General features: G+C 49.6%; 1 protein-coding gene across 1 annotated transcript in view; it reads left to right on the top strand.

Moving 5' to 3' along the window:
* Positions 1-20861, top strand: part of LOC311118417 (solute carrier family 35 member F3-like) — a gene marked incomplete at its 3' end in the record, with an annotated part of 64725 nt that overhangs the window by 24558 nt on the left and 19306 nt on the right. Inside the window, exons 2-4 of the mRNA XM_084193219.1 lie at positions 12435-12661; positions 12814-12935; positions 20481-20589. Coding sequence (XP_084049345.1) covers positions 12435-12661; positions 12814-12935; positions 20481-20589 — 458 coding nt within the window. The remainder of the gene's footprint in view (positions 1-12434; positions 12662-12813; positions 12936-20480; positions 20590-20861) is intronic.

Here is a 20861-nt window from a genome sequence, read left to right as displayed (position 1 = left end):
GGGGAGGGAGGGAGCAGCGGTGAGGCTGCCTCTCACCCAACGCACCGTCCCTCCACTCTCCCTCCCTCCGCTGAGAAAAGGGGATACAGTCTTCCAGCTGATGGCGAAACTCAAGTCACACTGCATTATTTCTGCCTCGTGCACCAATTCATGTTGTTACTCCTATCCCCAGATAATGTGAAATATTCACTGATATTAAAAAAGACCCAAGACGCTAATAATAACAACGCAAGCTTATCGGAACACTTTGCTATACTCATTCATTACAACTACAGTTCTGGTTGTAGTGTGAGTGGAAGTAGGGAGAATGCATATTTTATTGCTTATAAAAGTGTTGACAGTGCTGAATAACTTAAACATGAACTTACTCATAAAAACAGCAGCTCTTTGCTGTATTCGTTGACAGTCTCTCTCTAGTCATGGTTTTAAAAGTTTTGCTTTGCGTTCAAGGCTTATTTTTATAGTCTGTGGCTCGAGGAAACTGTGCTTTCCTATAGGTGCGCTTGATTTGCTCTCTGGGCCTGCCGGGTAGGCAGAGTTCTACCTTCAGACACATGAAATGGTTCAAAATGGGAACACTTTGCCTTCCCGGTGCTAGGGCTGCTGAATCAAGTGCACCTACCACCAACAGGTCGAAATGGATGAAAATAAATTGGAACGCAAGGCTTTATCGTTGGGTTTTTTACAGAAGTGTTTGGTGATCGACTAGGAATGCGTTGGAGATCGTCCAGTCGATCACGATCGACCAGTTTGTGACCACTACTGTAGTTACAGTGGCTTGCGAAAGTATTCACCCCCTTGGCATTTTTCCTATTTTGTTGCCTTACAACCTGGAATTAAAATATATTTTTGGGGGGTTTGTATCATTTGATTTACACAACATGCATACCACTTTGAATATGCAACATATTTTTTTCTTGTGAAACAAACAAGAAATAAGAAAAAAAAAACAGTAGGTTGTGGCATGCATGCTTGCATTCCTGTTAATGTAATATTAACGCAGAAGTAAAAAGGAGCTCCATGTACGGAATGAGAAAAGCTTTTATGCGTATTAAAAGATGCTACAGTATGAGGAAGATATGTCACTATAGAGATATATTTATGTTCTAATTCTATTTGTCACCATGGTAATATAAAGAATGTCACCATAACATTAGACAGTAACTGTGTCCAAATAAAATAAGGCGGCCTGCCTGACACTGAAAGTACTACTTAGAATGCGTGCTTAATACATCGCTTCATACTAAGTGGTATCTTAGAGTGGGTTTTGGAACAGACTGTATGGGGAGATTGTCACCATGGTTAGTATGAGTAATATCACCATGACACAGTAACTGGGTCCAAATAAATACCGTCCTGAAACTGAAAGTCTCACAATAGTTCATAATGTCACCATAGCACTACAGCACTGTAACTAACTGTCCACAAAGTCTATTAAATACAGCCAGGCTGACAGTGAATACAGTGCTTAGCCCTGTCTCTGTCTCGGATTCTCCCAGGGTGTTGATTGGCCGGCTTGGCCCGTAGCTGCGTTTGGAAGATTAAACAGTGCTGCGGTATGGACTGATGGCCAGGGTTCTGCTCACACACACATGCACGCACGCGTACACACACACACACACACACACACACACACACACACACACACACACATAGTCTGCAGTAAGGAGTCAGTGGCCAGGGCCACAGGATGTGAGAGGGATGGAGGCCCAGGAAGGACAAACTGAGCAGAGTGGAGATGACCTTCAGCATGAAGACAAAGAGACGCTCACAGCTCAGAATAGAGACGGAGAAACACGACTCTCATCATCGTCGGTGTTGTGTGTGGAACAATTCGATAAACATCTGTGTGTGTCTGTGTCTGTGTGTGTGTCTGTGTGTGTTCCCATTCCCTTAGCTGATTCATCCCGACAGCCCAGACGTTCTTTCATCCCAATGCCAAATCTAGTGTAGTGTCTCTGTCAAGTCAAAAGCTCTCACACAAAAATCGTTTATGTTTATGGTTGGAATGGCAAACAAATATTGAATTAGTTTCAATTCCTCAATCATTCATCTACTTCAGCATGTAATCTAAACCGTATCGTTTCAGTCAGGCAGTGATGATGAATTTAGAATCAGAGCATGATAACAGGTTTATTGCTCATGAAACAATGCAATTTGCATAGGCTGCCTCTCCTCACTAATATAACAAGGACTTGCCTACTGCATGAGTTAAAGCCAATTGAATTTAAAGTGCATCATCACAAAGTCTCAATAGAAGACTGTAGCAGCTCTAAACACAGAATGGGTTGCTGGCCTTCTGCAGGCATTGGGGTCGATAGCAATCAGAGACTCTAATCTGTGTTGTAATGAAGCAGCAAGGTCAAAGGCTGCAGAACTACAAATAAGAAAAGAGTCCCTTCCTAAATGAAGCTGTTTAGAGAGAGACTCTCTCTCTCTCTCCCTCTCTCTCTCTCTCTCTCTCTCTCTCTCTCTCTCTCTCTCTCTCTCTCTCTCTCTCTCTCTCTCTCTCTCTCTCTCTCTCACACACACACTCAGATGCTGAGTGGAACAGTAAGGAAAGAGTCACTTCTTAAATGAAAATGTCTCAGACATATGAATAGAATTAGCCTACTGGAATTCATTCCACTGACGGGACGAAACAGGGATCAACCTACCTGAATTTGTCCAATAGAAACTCTTATATGCAACTGTTTGGACTAATGATTACACCTTGCAGGCAAGAGTGTGCAAGGCAGTATTGAATGTGTCAATGTCTGTCACCTTGATTACTCCAATTTGTCTCTCAACCAGTACACCTACTGTATGTTGTAAACTTTCATTAGTAGGCTAGGTTGTAGCAACCTCATGATGTGTATAGGGAAAACGGGAGTATCATGTAGTAGCCTAAACCTATCAATGTTACATTGAACTGGGTGAATGGAATATGAATCACAGTCATCCAACATGCTGTAAAATAAATAAGGCCATGCTCATTAAAAAAATGGTCCTCCCTAATCTTAAACAGCACCGGTCGCCACTGGTGTAGGCCTATTGAAACAAGCTGACATTCTTAATAATTGGCTATTTCACACATGAATACAGATTCAATATTGAGTTACAGACATTTACAGTACATTTACATTTACATTTTAGTCCATGACTAGAGTATCTAATGTTGGCACTGCAGTATCTTTCTAATGTTGGTGTTTTGACATTAGTCAATAGCTAATGTGTATGTCATTAGTGAGAAGGTAAATCCTGGTTTCAAGCTGCCTTGACAGAAGTTATATAATGTTATTTTGTTTCCAAGACTCTGCATGAGGAGTATATTCTGTAGCTAACGACTGGAGATGAGTAGGCCTTAGCTTCCGTGTGGCACACACACACAGATACACACACACACACACACACACACACACACACACCCTGACACACGCACACACACACACAAACCACGTCATTATCTTTAGAGTGAAAACACCATTAGGGAAATCCCTCATGTTAATGTGATGGAGAAAAGGCCACACAGAAAGACAGAGAAGGCAGGTGCTCCGTGCAGATAGACGATAGCTTGGGTTATGAAACAGTGTAACTTGGTGAACCATAAGGGATCTTGTCTTGTTCTATTATCTTTGGGTTCGTTGTTATGATGTTATTATTCTGGGTGCTTTCTGTGTGTGTCTGTGTGTCTGTGTGTCTGTGTGTGTCTGTGTGTCTGTGTGTTTGTGGGGTGTTTGACTCTGCACATTAGTAGGTCTAAAGTGGAGGACATCTTTCACTTTGGATGTGTGTTACCCACAGACTGTATCTAGCCCTGTTGGTGATGTTGTTGCCCTGTTGGTGATGCTGTTGCCCTGTTGGTGATGTTGTTGCCTTGTTGGTGATGCTGTTGCCCTGTTGGTGATGCTGTTGCCCTGTTGGTGATGCTGTTGCCCTGTTGGTGATGTTGTTGCCTTGTTGGTGATGCTGTTGCCCTGTTGGTGATGCTGTTGCCCTGTTGGTGATGCTATAGCCTTGTTGGTGATGCTGTTGCCCTGTTGGTGATGCTATAGCCTTGTTGGTGATGCTGTTGCCCTGATGGTGATGCTGTTGCCCTTTTGGTGATGCTGTTGCCCTGTTGGTTTTGCTGTTGCCCTGTTGGTGATGCTGTTGCCCTGTTGGTGATGTTGTTGCCTTGTTGGTGATGCTGTTGCCCTGTTGGTGATGCTGTTGCCCTGTTGGTGATGCTGTTGCCCTTATGGTGATGCTATAGCCTTGTTGGTGATGCTATAGCCCTGTTGGTGATGCTGTTGCCCTGTTGGTGATGCTATAGCCCTGTCGGTGATGCTGTTGCCCTGTTGGTGATGCTGTTGCCCTTCTGGTGATGCTGTTGCCCTGTTGGTGATGATGTTGCCCTTTTGGTGATGCTATAGCCTTGTTGGTGATGCTGTTGCCCTGTTGGTGATGCTGTTGCCCTGTTGGTGATGCTGTTGCCCTGTTGGTGATGCTGTTGCCCTGTTAGTGATGCTATAGCCTTGTTGGTGATGCTGTTGCCCTGTTGGTGATGCTATAGCCTTGTTGGTGATGCTGTTTCCCTGTTGGTGATGCTGTTGCCCTGTTGGTGATGCTGTTGCCCTGTTGGTGATGCTGTTGCCCTGTTGGTGATGCTATAGCCTTGTTGGTGATGCTGTTGCCCTGTTGGTGATGATGTTGCCCTTTTGGTGATGCTGTTGCCCTTTTGGTGATGCTATAGCCCTGTTGGTGATGCTGTTGCCCATTTGGTGATGCTGTTGCCCTGTTGGTGATTATGTTGCCCTTTTGGTGATGCTGTTGCCCTTTTGGTGATGCTGTTGCCCTGTTGGTGATGCTGTTGCCTTGTTGGTGATGCTATAGCCCTGTTGGTGATGCTGTTGCCCTGTTGGTGATGCTATAGCCCTGTTGGTGATGCTGTTGCCCTTTTGGTGATGCTGTTGCCCTGTTGGTGATGCTGTTGCCTTGTTGGTGATGCTGTTGCCCTTTTGGTGATGCTATAGCCCTGTTGGTGATGCTGTTGCCCTGTTGGTGATGCTATAGCCTTGTTGGTGATGCTGTTGCCCTGTTGGTGATGCTATTGCCCTGTTGGTGATGCTGTTGTCCTGTTGGTGATGCTGTTGCCCTTTTGGTGATGCTGTTGCCCTGTTGGTGATGCTGTTGCCTTGTTGGTGATGCTGTTGCCTTGTTGGTGATGCTGTTGCCCTTTTGGTGATGCTGTTGCCCTGTCGGTGATGCTATAGCCTTGTTGGTGATGCTGTTGCCCTGTTGGTGATGCTGTTGCCCTTTTGGTGATGCTGTTGCCCTGTTGGTGATGCTGTTGCCCTTTTGGTGATGCCGTTGCCCTTTTGGTGATGCTGTTGCCCTGTTGGTGATGCTGTTGCCTTGTTGTTGATGCTATAGCCCTGTTGGTGATGCTGTTGCCCTGTTGGTGATGCTATAGCCCTGTTGGTGATGCTGTTGCCCTTTTGGTGATGCTTTTGCCCTGTTGGTGATGCTGTTGCCCTGTTGGTGATGCTGTTGCCCTTTTGGTGATGCTGTTGCCCTGTTTGTGATGCTGTTGCCTTGTTGGTGATGCTGTTGCCTTGTTGGTGATGCTGTTGCCCTTTTGGTGATGCTGTTGCCCTGTTGGTGATGCTATAGCCTTGTTGGTGATGCTGTTGCCCTGTTGGTGATGCTGTTGCCCTTTTGGTGATGTTGTTGCCCTGTTGGTGATGCTGTTGCCCTTTTGGTGATGCTGTTGCCCTTTTGGTGATGATGTTGCCCTGTTGGTGATGCTGTTGCCTTGTTGGTGATGCTATAGCCCTGTTGGTGATGCTGTTGCCCTGTTGGTGATGCTATAGCCCTGTTGGTGATGCTGTTGCCCTGTTGGTGATGCTATTGCCCTGTTGGTGATGCTGTTGCCCTGTTGGTGATGATATTGCCCTGTTGGTGATGCTGTTGCCTTGTTGGTGATGCTATAGCCCTGTTGGTGATGCTGTTGCCCTTTTGGTGATGCTGTTGCCCTGTTGGTGATGCTGTTGCCCTGTTGGTGAGGCTATAGCCTTGTTGGTGATGCTTTTGCCCTGTTGGTGATGCTGTTGCCCTTTTGGTGATACTGTTGCCCTGTTGGTGATGCTGTTGCCCTTTTGGTGATGCTATAGCCCTGTTGGTGATGCTATAGCCCTGTTGGTGATGCTGTTGCCCTTTTGGTGATGCTGTTGCCCTGTTGGTGATGCTGTTGCCCTTTTGGTTATGCTATAGCCCTGTTGGTGATGCTATAGCCCTGTTGGTGATGCTGTTTCCCTGTTGGTGATGCTGTTGCCCTGTTGGTGATGCTGTTGCCCTTTTGGTGATGCTGTTGCCCTTTTGGTGATGCTATAGCTATGTTATTTATAGAGGTTGTTTATGTGAGTGTTGGTCTGGATCTGTTTTCATGTATGGAAGAATGTACAGTACCAGTCAAAGGTTTGGACACTCCTACTCATTCAAGGGTTTTTCTTTATTTTTACTATTTTCTACATTGTAGAATATAAGTGAAGACATCAAAACTATGAAATAACACATATGGAATCATGTAGTAACCAAATAAGTGTTAAACAAATCAAAATATATTTGAGATTTGAGATTCTTCAAATAGCCACCCTTTGCCTTGATGACAGCTTTGCATACTCTTGGCATTCTCTCAACCAGCTTCATGAGGTAGTCACCTGGAATGCATTTCAATTAACAGGTGTGCCTTCTTAAAAGTTAATTTGGGGAATTTCTTTCCTTCTTAATGCTTTTTAGCCAATCAGTTGTGTTGTGACAAGGTAGGAGGGGTATACAGAATATAGCCCTATTTGGTAAAATACCAAGTCCATATAATGGCAAGAACAGCTCAAATTAGCAAAGAGAAACGACAGTCCATTATTACTTTAAGACATGAAGGTCAGTCAATATGGAAAATGTCAAGAAATTTTAAAGTTTATTCAAGTGGAGTTGCAAAAACCATCAAGCGTTTTGATGAAACTGGCTCTCATGAGGACCGCGACAGGAATGGAAGACCCAGAGTTAACTATGCTGCAGATGATAAGTTCAGTAGAGTTACCAGCCTCAGAAATTGCAACGCAAATAAATGCTTCACAGAGTTCAAGGAACAGACACATCTCAACATCAGCCATTCAGAGGGGACTGTGTGAATCAGGCCTTCATGGTCGAATTGCTGCAAAGAACCCACTAAAAAATTATACCAATAAGAAGAAGATACCTGCTTGGGCCAAGAAACATGAGCAATGGACATTAGACCGGTGGAAATTTGTCCTTTGGTCTGAAGTCCAAATTTGAGATTTTTGGTTCCAATCGCCGTGGCTTCGTGAGATGCGGTGTGGGTGAACGGATGATCTCCGCATGTGTATTTCCCACCGTAAAGCATGGAGGAGGATGTGTTATGGTGTGGGGGTGCTTTGCTGGTGACACTGTCTTTGATTTATTTAGAATTCAAGGCACACTTAACCAGCATGGCTACCACAGCATTCTGCAGCGATACGCCATCCCATCTGGTTTGGGCTTAGTGGGACTATCATTTGTTTTTAAACAGGACAATGACCCAACAGACCTCCAGACTGTGTAAGGGCTATTTTACCAAGAAGGAGAGTGATGGAGTTCTGCATCAGATGACCTGGCCTCCACAATCCCCCGACCTCAACCCAATTGACATGGTTTGGGATGAGTCGGACCACAGAGTGAAAGGAAAGCAGCCAACAAGTGCTCAGCATACGTGGGAACTCCTTCAAGACTGTTTGCATTCCAGGTTAAGCTGGTTGAGAGAATGCCAAGGGTGTGCAAAGCTGTCATCAAGGCAAAGGGTGGCTATTTGAAGATTCTTAAATATAAAATATGCTTTGATTTGTTTAACACTTTTTTATTTACTACATGATTCCATATGTGTTATTTCATAGTTTTGATGTCTTCACTATTATTCTACAATGTAGAAAATAGTAAAAAATAAAGAAAAACCAAACCCTTGAATGAGTAGGAGTGTCCAAACCTTTGACTGGTACTGTATGTTTATATGGCTCTAGAAAGAGAGACAGTATGTTTGTATAAAGACATTTACTGGCTCTTTCCCTCTCCAATAATATCTGTGTGTTTTCAAGCACCTACAGTACGTTTTGTGTGCACACAAGTTTTCTCTAAAACATGAATCACTTCTTCAAAGTCACAGTCAGACAAAGTCAGTCCGGACATGTTCCAGACAGACGGAATGATGGAAGAGACATGAAGGAGGTGTGTGTGTGTGTGTGTGTGTGTGTCTGTGTGTCTGTGTGTGTGTGTGTGTGTGTGTGTGTGTGTGTGTGAGTGAGTGTGTGTGTGTGTGTGTGTGTGTGTGTGTGTGTGTGTGTGTCATTGTAAGTCAAGTTGCAGAGACTCCTGAGTAGAAGTCGTCTCAGATTGGGTATCAGCCCCTGCCCTCTCCTGTCCTCTGTTTGGCTGCAGACTGACTGCCACACACACTGCCACACACACTGCCACACACACTGCCACACACACTGCCACACACACTGCCACACACACTGCCACACACACACTGCCACACACACACTGCCACACACACTGCCACACACACTGCCACACACACTGCCACACACACTGCCACACACACTGCCACACACACTGCAAAAACATCAACCTAGAGTACGTTGAGGGGAGTTACTGACTTAAATTCATGTAAAAACGTAAACCTAGAGTACGTAGAGGGGAGTTACTGATTTAAATTCATGTAAAAACATCAACCTAGAGGGGAATTAATGATTTAAATTCATGTAAAAACTGTCACGGTCGTCAATGAGCGAAGGAGACCAAAACGCAGCGCGTTGAACGAACATGACTTTATTAGAGAAAAGTACACGAACGACAAAAACAATAAACCAAGACGACTAGTGAAGTCCACAGTTACAAATACTGTACAGGAACATGGAACAAAAACCCACAAACCAAGGAGAAACCACACAGTTTAAATATGGCTCCCAATCAGAGATAACGAGCCGAACAGCTGACACTCGTTACCTCCGATTGGGAGTCATATGACTAATCAAACACAATCACCCAACATAGAAATGAACAACTAGAATCCCCAACATAGAAATACACCCAAACAATGAAAATGAACAACCCTGGCTCAATAATCAAAGTCCATGGAGCCAGAGTGTCACAGTACCCCCCCCTAAAGGTGCGCACTCCGGGCGCACCAGCATACAGTCTAGGGGAGGGTCTGGGTGGGCGTCTGTCCATGGTGGCGGCTCTGGCCCAGGTCGTGGTCCCCACCCCACCTTAGTCACTATCCGCTTCCGTAGCCCCCTCCACCTGACCACCCCCCAACTAAACCCCACTGGATTAAGGGGCGGCACCGGACTAAGGGGCAGCACCGGACTAAGGGGCAGCACCGGACTAAGGGACAGTACCTGACTAAGGGGCAGCACCGGCCTGAGGGGCAGCACCGGACTGAATGGCGGATCCTGGCTGGCTGGCTCTGGCGGATCCTGGCTGGACGGCTCTGGCGGATCCTGGCTGGCGGAAGGCTCTGGCTGATCCTGTCTGGCAGAAGGCTCTGGCTGATCCTGTCTGGCGGAAGGCTCTGGCTGATCCTGTCTGGCGGAAGGCTCTGGCTGATCCTGTCTGGCGGAAGGCTCTGGCTGATCCTGTCTGGCGGAAGGCTCTGGCTGATCCTGTCTGGCGGAAGGCTCTGGCTGCTCCTGTCTGGCGGAAGGCTCTGGCTGATCCTGTCTGGCGGAAGGCTCTGGCTGCTCCTGTCTGGCGGAGAGCTCTAGCGGCTCCGATCTGGCGGACGGCTCTGAAGGCTCATGGCAGACGGGCGGCTTTGCAGGCTCAGTACAGACGGGCAGTTCCTGCGGCGCTTGGCAGACGGACAGTTCAGACGGCGTTGGGCAGACGGACAGTTCAGGCCCCGTTGGGCAGACGGACAGTTCAGACGGCGTTGGGCAGACGGGCAGTTCAGGCGCCGTTGGGCAGACGGGCAGTTCAGACGGCGTTGGGCAGACGGACAGTTCAGGCGCCGTTGGGCAGACAGGCAGTTCAGACGGCGTTGGGCAGACGGACAGTTCAGGCCCCGTTGGGCAGACGGCAGACTCTGGCCGTCTGAGGCGCACCGTAGGCCTGGTGCGTGGTGCCGGAACTGGAGGTACCGGGCTGAGGACACGCATCTCAGGGCTAGTGCGGGGAGAAGCAACAGGGCATGCTTGGCCCTGGGGACGCACCGTAGGCCTGATGCGTGGTGCCGGAACTGGAGGTACCGGGCTGAGGACACGCATCTCAGGGCTAGTGCGGGGAGAAGCAACAGGGCATGCTTGGCCCTGGGGACGCACCGTAGGCCTGATGCGTGGTGCCGGAACTGGAGGTACCGGGCTGAGGACACGCATCTCAGGGCTAGTGCGGGAAGCAGCAACAGGGCATGCTCGGCCCTGGGGACGCACATAAGGCCTAGTGCGGAGAGCAGCAACAGGGCATGCTGGACCCTGGGGACGCACATAAGGCCTAGTGCGGAGAGCAGGAACAGGCCGGGCTGGGCTGGCGACGCGCACCGTATCTCTGGTGCGAGAGGCCGGAACAGGCCGGGCCGGGCTGGCGAAGCGCACCGTATCCCTGGTGCGTGGAGTAGGAACAGGCCGGGCTGGGCTGGCGACGCGCACCGTATCCCTGGTGCGAGTGGCCGGAACAGGCCGGGCCGGGCTGGCGAAGCGCACCGTATCCCTGGTGCGTGGAGTAGGAACAGGCCGGGCTGAGCTGGCGACGCGCACCGTATCCCTGGTGCGAGTGGCCGGAACAGGCCGGGCCGGGCTGGCGAAGCGCACCCTATCCCTGGTGCGTGGAGCAGGAACAGGCCGGGCTGGGCTGGCGACGCGCACCGCATCCCTGGTGCGAGTGGCCGGAACAGGCCGGGCCGGGCTGGCGTAGCACACCGTGGACCTGGTGCTTGGAGTAGGAACAGGCCGGTCCGTACCGGGAACACACACCACTGGCCTCAACCGAGGATCAGGAACGGGCCGGACCGGACTGGCAACACACATCAGTCTTTCACGCCGTGCCACACACACTTCCCTCCCTCTACTCGCCAATGGCTCCCGTACTCCGTTAGCCTTCTCTCCTTTTCTCCCTGTGGCAGCCTCCTGCTGCCCAGCCGCCCAAGCCATGTGCCCCCCCAAAAAAATTTTTGGGGGTTGCCTCCCGTCCTTCCGACGATGGCCCTGCCGATGCCGTTGCTCCTCTCGCCGTCGCCTCTCCACCGTCTCGTTCCATGGTCGGCGATCCATACCATCCAGGATCTCCTCCCAAGTCCAGGACCCTTTACCGTCCAACAGTTCCTCCCATGTCCAGACCCTTTGCTCCTGGACGCGCTGCTTGGTCCTTTTATGGTGGGTTTTTCTGTCAACGGTCGTCAATGAGCGAAGGAGACCAAAACGCAGCGCGTTGAACGAACATGACTTTATTAGAGAAAAGTACACGAACGACAAAAACAATAAACCAAGACGACTAGTGAAGTCCACAGTTACAAATACTGTACAGGAACATGGAACAAAAACCCACAAACCAAGGAGAAACCACACAGTTTAAATATGGCTCCCAATCAGAGATAACGAGCCGAACAGCTGACACTCGTTACCTCCGATTGGGAGTCATATGACTAATCAAACACAATCACCCAACATAGAAATGAACAACTAGAATCCCCAACATAGAAATACACCCAAACAATGAAAATGAACAACCCTGGCTCAATAATCAAAGTCCATGGAGCCAGAGTGTCACAAAAACATAAACCTAGAGTACGTTGATGGGAGTTACTGATTTCAATTCAAGTAAAAACGTAGAGTATGTTGAGGGGAGTTACTGATTTAAATTCATGTAAATTAATCAACATAGAGGGGAGTTACTGATTTAAATTCATGTAAAAATATATACCTAGAGTACGTTGAGGGGAGTTACTGATTTAAATTCATGTAAAAACATAAACTTAGAGTACGTTCAGGGGATTTACTGATTTAAATTCATGTAAAAACATAAACTTAGAGTACGTTCAGGGGATTTACTGATTTAAATTCATGTAAAAACATCAACCTAGAGGGGAGTTACTGATTTAAATTCATGTAAAAACATAAACCTAGAGTACGTTGAGAGGAGTTACTGATTGAAATTAATGTAAAAACATAAACTTAGAATACGTTTAGGGGTTGAAGGGAGTTTCTAATTTAAATTCATGTAAAAACATCAACCTAGAGTACGTTGAGGGGAGTTACTGATTTAAATTCAAGTAAAAACTTAAACCTAGAGGGGAGTTACTGATTTAAATTAATGTAAAAACAAATAGAACAAATATGTAGTTAGGAGGTAACAAGGTGTTACAAGGTTTTCTTCTGGCAGGAATGATATTCTTAATTAATACATTTTTTTATTTTCTTTGTGCTCAGGAGAAGACCGTCCCAGGGAGAATGTGGTGGGCAGCACAGCGGACGGCCAGGCGGCGAACGGCGGGGCACCGGGGGCGGAGCCTGCTACGGGGAGGCGGAGACTTCGCTGCTGCATCAAAATCACGGCCGTACAGGTGCAGAAGGTGCTGTGGGGCGTCGCCATGGTGATGTGCGTGTGCTCGTCATGGGCCGGGTCCACCCAGCTGGCCAAGCTCACCTTTAAGCAGGTAAAGAACCTGACGAAGCTACATGCTCTAAACGTAACACATACACACACTCAAACTCAGATTCATACGATCCACAACTGAGTGCTAGCAAGTGGCAGATGAAACATGTTAATAAGAATGTTAAAGTCCTTTGTTTTGTTGTGGATACCCAGTTCGACGCTCCCTTCACCCTCACCTGGTTTGCCACCACCTGGAACTGCCTGTTCTTCCCCCTCTACTACATCGGACACCTGTGGAAGAGCCCCGAGAGACAGACCCCCAGACAGAGGTTCAGGTAATCAATCAATCAATACAATGGATTTATACTGTTTACATCAACTGTTGTCCTAAAGGTTCATCGACGGACACCAGGGGACAAAGAAGGAGTGAAAAACTATTTCAGACTGCATTGAGAGGCATAGCGGAGTATCATGGAATTGCCAAATATAGCCTTGTTGTGATTTATAAGCATTGTACCAAGTTTATGCATCATAATAGTGGCTCTGGTGTTTCATGATGGCTGTGGGTTTAATATTACCTCTGGTTGTCTAAAAGTCTAGGTAAAAAGTCATTACTTTCCAAAGTTAAGTGGGAAGTGTAGTGTGTTGAACAGCAGCAGTCTAGTTGAATAAAAGCCAGCGCCTACAGTTAGATCAGCTTAGTCACATGACGTGCTCTTCCTCTGAGAGAAATCCCTTATCTCTATAACCCACTGGGCTGCTGCTGCACACACATTGAGGTGTGTGTGTGTGTATGTGCGTGTGTGTGCGTACGAGTGCGTGTGTGTGCATACGTGCCTGCATGCCTGTGAGTGCTTCCAGTCGTGCGCTCATGCTCGTACGTGTGTGTCTGTGTGTGCGTGTGTGTGCGTGTTTGTCGGAGCTTCTAAAAGTGCTTATGCAAGGATCTGGTTCTGGGCTCTCCCTGCTCCCCTGGCTCTGACTGCGTGGCCTGCATACTGAACAGCCTTTATGATGTTAGCTTTCTAACACTGAGGAAGCAGGGCGCGTGTTATACCATAGTCTGGTCTAATGTATTGAGGAAGCAGGGCTTGTGTTATACCATAGTCTGGTCTAATGGTAGCTCCCCTGATTCTGGACTACATATCGACCTGGGCCACTCTCTATCTGTCCCCCTCTACCTAGTGGCTACGTCCCAAATGGTACCCTATTCCCTTTACAGTGCACATATTTTGACCAGGGATCATAGGGCTCCGGTCAAAACTAGAGCACTAGGCCCTGGTTAAGGGTAATGCACTGTAGGGAATAGGGTACCATTAGGGACACATCCGCAGCGTGTCTCCTGCTCTCCCGTCCCTCTGTCCTTTCATAAAACAAATGAAATATGAACAGAGTTCTGATCTTGTCAAGGGGTGCTGAAGGTGGGTGTGGTGCATGAATCAAGCGCAGGACGCAGAAGCTCAGTCCAAAAGTATTTAGTGCAATATTCACGTAGAAAATAAGCACAATAAGCCCGAAGACGAAATAACGGCGCACACAGGCGTCAAACAAACGGCGCACTAACATGTGGGAAAAACCTCTCCAAAACACTGGAGGGAAGTACGTAGCTCCAACACGAAACAGAAGAGCAATCACACACAAAGACAAACACACACAACAAGAACTAAATAGGACACTAACGAGGACTAACGAGACACAGGTGTACAACATTAAGACAAAACCAAACGAACATGAAACATAGATCGGTGGCAGCTAGTACTCCGGGGACGACGACCGCCGAAGCCTGCCCGAACCAGGAGGAGGAGCAGCCTCGTCCGAAACCGTGACAGTACCCCCCCCTTGACGCGCGGCTCCAGCCGTGCGCCGACCCCGGCCTCGGGGACGACCAGGAGGACGCGGAGCAGGGCGCGCGGGATGGTCCCGGTGGAACTCCGACAGGAGAGATGGGTCTAGGATGTCCCTCCGCGGCACCCAACACCGCTCCTCCGGGCCGTACCCCTCCCACTCCACGAGATACTGGAGACCCCCCATCCGGCGTCTTGAGTCCAAGATGGACCGAACGGTGTAACGCCGGAGCCCCCTCGATGTCCAGTGGGGGCGGAGGAGTCTCCCCTATCTCATTGTCCTGGAGTGGACCAGCTACCACCGGCCTGAGAAGAGACACATGGAACGAGGGGTTAATATTCTTATACTCAACAGGTAGATGTAACCTATAACACACCTCGTTCAATCTTCTCAGGACTTTAAAGGGCCCCACAAACCGCCGACCCAGCTTCCGGCAGGGCAGGCGGAGGGGTAGGTTTCTGGTAGAGAGCCAGACTCGATCTCCGGGTACGTACACCGGCCCCTCACTGCAGTGGAGATCGGCGCTCGCCTTGTGACGAAGGACGGCCCGCTGCAGGTGGACGTGGGCAGCGTTCCACGTCTCTTCCGAGCGCCTCATCCAATCATCCACCGCAGGGGCCTCGATCTGGCTCTGCTGCCAAGGTGCCAGAACCGGCTGGTAACCTAACACACATTGGAAGGGGGTTAGGTTGGTAGAGGAGTGGCGGAGAGAGTTCTGGGCCATCTCGGCCCAGGGAATGTACCGTGCCCACTCCTCCGGCCGGCCCTGGCAATACGACCTCAGAAACCTACCCACATCCTGGTTGACACGTTCTACCCTCCAGTTACTCTCCGGGTGGTACCCTGAGGTAAGGCTAACCGAGACCCCCAAACGCTCCATGAACGCTCTCCAAACACGGGAGGTAAACTGGGGGCCTCGATCAGACACTATATCCTCGGGTACCCCGTAATGCCGGAAGACGTGGGTAAATAGGGCCTCAGCGGTCCGTAGGGCAGTAGGAAGACCCGACATAGGGAGAAGACGACAGGCCTTAGAGAACCGGTCCACAACGACCAGGATGGTGGTATTCCCCTGAGAGAGGGGAAGGTCTGTCACAAAATCCACCGAGAGGTGGGACCATGGTCGTTGTGGAACGGGCAGGGGTTGTAACTTACCCCTGGGCAGATGTCGGGGTGCCTTACACTGGGTGCACACCGAGCAGGAGGAGACATAAACCCTCACATCCCTAGCCAAAGTGGGCCACCAGTATTTAGTGCTAAGGCAATGCACTGTCCGGCCAATACCCGGATGTCCAGAGGAGGGTGACGTGTGAGCCCAGTAAATGAGTCGATCCCGAATCTCGAGCGGAACGTACTTCCGACCCTCAGGACACTGTGGAGGGCTGGGGTCGGTACGCAACGCTCGCTCGATTTCGGCATCGACCTCCCACACCACCGGTGCCACAAGGCAAGACTCTGGTAGTATGGGAGTAGGCTCAACGGACCTCTCCTCCGTGTCATACCGCCGGGACAGCGCATCTGCCTTACCATTCTGGGACCCAGGGATGTACGTGATTTTAAATACGAACCTGGTGAGAAACATACTCCATCGAGCCTGGCGAGGGTTCAGTCTCCTCGCTGCCCGGATGTACTCCAGGTTCCGATGGTCAGTCAAAATGAGGAAAGGGTGTTGAGCCCCCTCAAGCCAATGCCTCCACACCTTAAGGGCTTGAACTACAGCTAACAGCTCCCTGTCCCCAACGTCATAGTTACGCTCCGCCGGGCTGAGCTTTTTTGAGTAAAAAAAACAGGGGCGGAGTTTAGGTGGCGTGCCGGACCGTTGAGAGAGAACGGCCCCTATACCAGCCTCAGACACGTCTACCTCAACCTGAAAGGGTAATGCGGGATCCGGATGCGCCAGCACCGGAGCCGACGTAAACAGGTCCTTCAGTCTCCTAAAGGCCCTGTCCGCATCAGCTGACCACTGCAGGCGCACCGGACCCCCTTTCAGAAGGGACGTGATGGGAGCTGCCACCTGTCCAAAACCCCGGATAAACCTCCGGTAGTAATTCGCAAAGCCCAAGAACTGCTGCACCTCTTTTACAGTGGTTGGAGTTTGCCAATTACGCACAGCGGACACACGATCCACCTCCATTCTCACCCCTGACGCGGACAACCGATAACCCAAAAAGGAGACCGACTCCTGGAAAAACAGACATTTCTCTGCCTTGACATATAGGTCGTGCTCCAACAGTCTCCTCAATACACGACGCACCAGGGTTATATGCTCGGCTCGGGTAGACGAGTACACCAGAATGTCATCAATGTACACGACCACCCCTTGTCCCTGCATATCCCGGAAAATGTCATCTACGAAGGATTGGAAGACTGATGGAGCATTCATCAACCCATATGGCATGACGAGAAATTCGAAATGACCTGACGTGGTACTAAACGCTGTCTTCCATTCGTCGCCCTCCCTAATGCGCACCAAGTTATACGCGCTCCTGAGATCCAATTTTGTGAAAGACCACGCTCCATGCAATGACTCTATCATGGTCGCAATCAGAGGGAGTGGATAACTGTATTTCACAGTAATCTGATTGAGACCACGGTAATCAATGCACGGGCGCAACCCTCCATCTTTCTTCTTCACAAAAAAGAAACTCGAGGAGGCGGGAGAAGTGGAGGGCCGAATGTATCCCTGTCTCAAAGATTCGGCTATGTAAGTCTCCATAGCTTTTCTCTCCTCTTGAGACAAAGGATACACGTGGCTCCGTGGGAGCGCTGCTCCTGCCTGGAGATCAATCGCACAATCCCCCTGTCTATGAGGAGGCAACTGCGTCGCCCTAGTTTTACTAAACACGAGAGCTAAATCCCCATATTCAGGCAGAATGTGCAGTGCGGGCACTTGGTTTGGACTTTCCACCGAAGTCGCCCCCACGGAAACACCCAGACATCGCCCCTCGCACTGAGCAGACCACCCATCGAGAGCCCTCTGTTGCCACGAAATAGCAGGGTTATGGGTGCTTAACCAGGGGATTCCCAGCACCACTGGGTACGCAGGAGAGTCGATCAGATACAGCTGGATAGTCTCTTCATGACCCCCCTGCGCACACATCCTAAGTGGTGCTGTGATCTCCCTAATCAACCCCGACCCCAACGGGCGGCTATCTAAGGCATGAACAGGAAAAGGTTTGTCAACAGGTAGGAGAGGGATCCCTAAATCTAAACAAAACTTCCGATCAACAAAATTCCCAGCTGCGCCTGAATCTACTAGCGCCTTATGCTGGGAATGAGGTGCAACCTGTGGAAAACACACAGGTATACAAAAGTGCGCAACAGAAAGCTCTGGGTAAGTGGGACGTCTACTCACCTGGGAGGCCCCCCCAGTGCGTGGCCTGTTGTCTTCTCCCCCGGAGAACCCTCCCCAGCACCTGGCCGCAGTGTGCCCTCCATGACCGCACTTGGTGCAGGAGACAGGCCCCCTCGGGCTCCTCCTCCTCCTTTCTCTAGCGCTGGCACCCCCGAGCTCCATAGGGCTCGGCTCGGAGGTGCCGGAGGGCGGAATGGACGGACCCCCCTCGGGACGTCCACGGGTGGCCAGCAGGGTGTCCAGACGGATGGACATATCGACCAACTGGTCGAAGGTGAGATGGGTATCTCTGCAGGCCAACTCACGTTGAACGTCCTCCCGTAGGCTACATCGAAAATGGTCGATGAGGGCCCGTTCATTCCACCCTGCGTCCGCCGCTAGAGTCCGGAACTCTAGAGCAAACGCCTGTGCGCTCCTCCTCCCCTGTCTCAGGTGGACTAGACGCTCCCCCGCCGCTTTGCCCTCAGGTGGATGGTCGAACACGGCCTTGAAGCGGCGGGAGAACTCGGCGTAGGAGATGGTGTTGGCGTCCTTCTTCCTCCACTCGGCGTTAGCCCACTCCAACGCCTTGCCCGTGAGACAGGAGATGAGGGCGGAAACGCTCTCGTGTCCCGAGGGCACCGGGTGTACAGTGGCCAGGTAGAGCTCCACCTGCAGGAGGAACCCCTGACACCCGGCAGCTGTTCCGTCATACGCCCTCGGGAGCGAGAGCCGAATCCCCCTGGGTTCCGGACCTGGGACTGGTGGACCGGCCGATGGGGTTGGCAGGGTAGGTGGAGGTGTGGGTACCCCGCTGGCCTCCCATCGGTGCAGGGTGTTGATGACGTCCTGTAGAGCGGTCCCCAGTTGTCGTATCTGGTCATCTTGGCCGCGAACATGCTCCTCGAGCGACTCAGGCGTAACTGCAGATCCTGCTGATTCCATTTTGGTGTGTGATTCTGTCAAGGGGTGCTGAAGGTGGGTGTGGTGCATGAATCAAGCGCAGGACGCAGAAGCTCAGTCCAAAAGACTTTAGTGCAATATTCACGTAGAAAATAAGCACTATAAGCCCAAAGACTAAATAACGGCGCACACAGGCGTCAAACAAACGGCGCACTAACATGTGTGAAAAACCTCTCCAAAACACTGGAGGGAAGTACGTAGCTCCAACACGAAACAGAAGAGCAATCACACACAAAGACAAACGCACACAACGAGAACTAAATAGGACACTAACGAGGACTAACGAGACACAGGTGTACAACATCAAGACAAAACCAAACGAACATGAAACATAGATCGGTGGCAGCTAGTACTCCGGGGACGACGACCGCCGAAGCCTGCCTGAACCAGGAGGAGGAGCAGCCTCGTCCGAAACCGTGACAGATCTCCTGGAAAATGCAGGGGCTGGAGAGCAGCTTTAGCGAGGCTGAAATGTGGAATGCACTGCTTTGTGGGAGATGAGGAGAGACTTCAGTGAAGCTGCCAGATGCTCTCTCCTCTCCTCTCCTCTCCCAGACTCTCCTCTCCTGGCCTAAAGCAGCCCTGCCCTAGCATGTGTTACTCCACACAGTGGGTGGAAGAGCTGGCACCAGTCCACATTACATAACAGATACATGACAATATGGCAGACGCCAATCGCAGTTGTCATCGGGATTCAATATGATTGCAGGTTGTCGACAATGTGGCTTTTGAAGGCAATGTTCCATATTTACGGACATCCCATTCACGGAAAACGCTGCATATGATGGCTCAATCGGAAATTGTCTTTAAAAGCTGCATTGTTGACAACATGAAAACAGATTGAATCCCGGCCTTAATCTGGTGCTTGAGTTTAGTTCCAGGCTGAAGTCCAGGGCTTAGGTTTTAGAGATCCTTGATAAACACTTGCTCCAGAGCGCCCAGGGCCTCAGACTGGGGCGAAGGTTCACCTTCCAACAGACAATGACCCTAAGCACACAGCTAAGACAACACAGGAGTGGCTTCGGGACAAGTCTCTGAATGTCCTTGAATGGCCCAGCCAGACCCCGGACTTGAACCCAATCGAACATCTCTGGAGAGACCTGAAAATAGCTGTGCAGCGACGCTCCCCATCCAACATGACAGAGCTTGAGAGGATATGCAGAGAAGAATGGAAGAAACTTCTCAAATACAGATCTGCCAAGCTAGTAGCGTCATACCCAAGAAGACTCGAGGCTGTAATCGCTGCCAAAGGTGCTTCAACAAAGTACTGAGTAAAGGGTCTGAATACTTATGTAAATGTGATATTTAAGTTTTTTATTTGTAATACATTTGCAAAAATGTCTAATAACCTGTTTTTGCTTTGTCATTATGGGGTATTGTGTGTAGATTGATGAGGCAATTTTTGATGAGGCTGTAACAAAATTTCAGAATGCACTGTACAGTATAATTATAGATATATATATATACTGTATATATGTATTTTTTTTTTACATATCGATGTAAAAAAAAAAGTCTAAGTATCAATATAATATCGTCCAAAATAATATTGTGATAAGTAACTGTATCGGTTCCCCCCATCACTATCATATACTATGTATACTAACACTAACATGTGATTCTGTGTTTGTGTGTGTTTAAATGTACGTGTACCTGTGCGTGCACCTTTGTGTGTGTGTGTGTGTATGTGTGTGCGTGCATGCATGCCTGTGTGTGATCATCTGTGTGTGTTCCTCTATAGGGAGTGTTGTCGGTTCTTCGGGGACGACGGACTGACAGCCAAGGTGTTCTTCAGTAAGGTGGCTCCGTTCGGCTTGCTGTGGATCCTCACCAACTATCTGTACCTACAGGTACTGTGCTGCTTTCCCCTCAACCTGGGATGTGTGTGTGTGTGTGTCAGGTTAGGGACTGTGACAGTATTGTATAGTGACTGCAGGTGTAACAGGCGTCGCTGTGCTTAGCAGTATAGCTTCCTTCACCGTCCCTGTCCCCTTACTGGACTCTATTGACCCTCTGCTTCAAAAACACACGTGACAACATCTTAGCCGACTACGCCACCGAAAATCGAGCAATTGGGCGAAGTGGGTCATTTTAAGGTGTGGCATTTGATCTCTCTAACGCA

This window comes from Coregonus lavaretus, assembly GCF_964263955.1.
Source record: "Coregonus lavaretus genome assembly, contig: HAP1_SCAFFOLD_1328, whole genome shotgun sequence".
NCBI classification, from domain to species: domain Eukaryota; kingdom Metazoa; phylum Chordata; class Actinopteri; order Salmoniformes; family Salmonidae; genus Coregonus; species Coregonus lavaretus.
The sequence above is the reverse complement of the archived record's forward strand: the minus strand, read 5'-3'. Positions and strand labels throughout refer to the sequence as shown.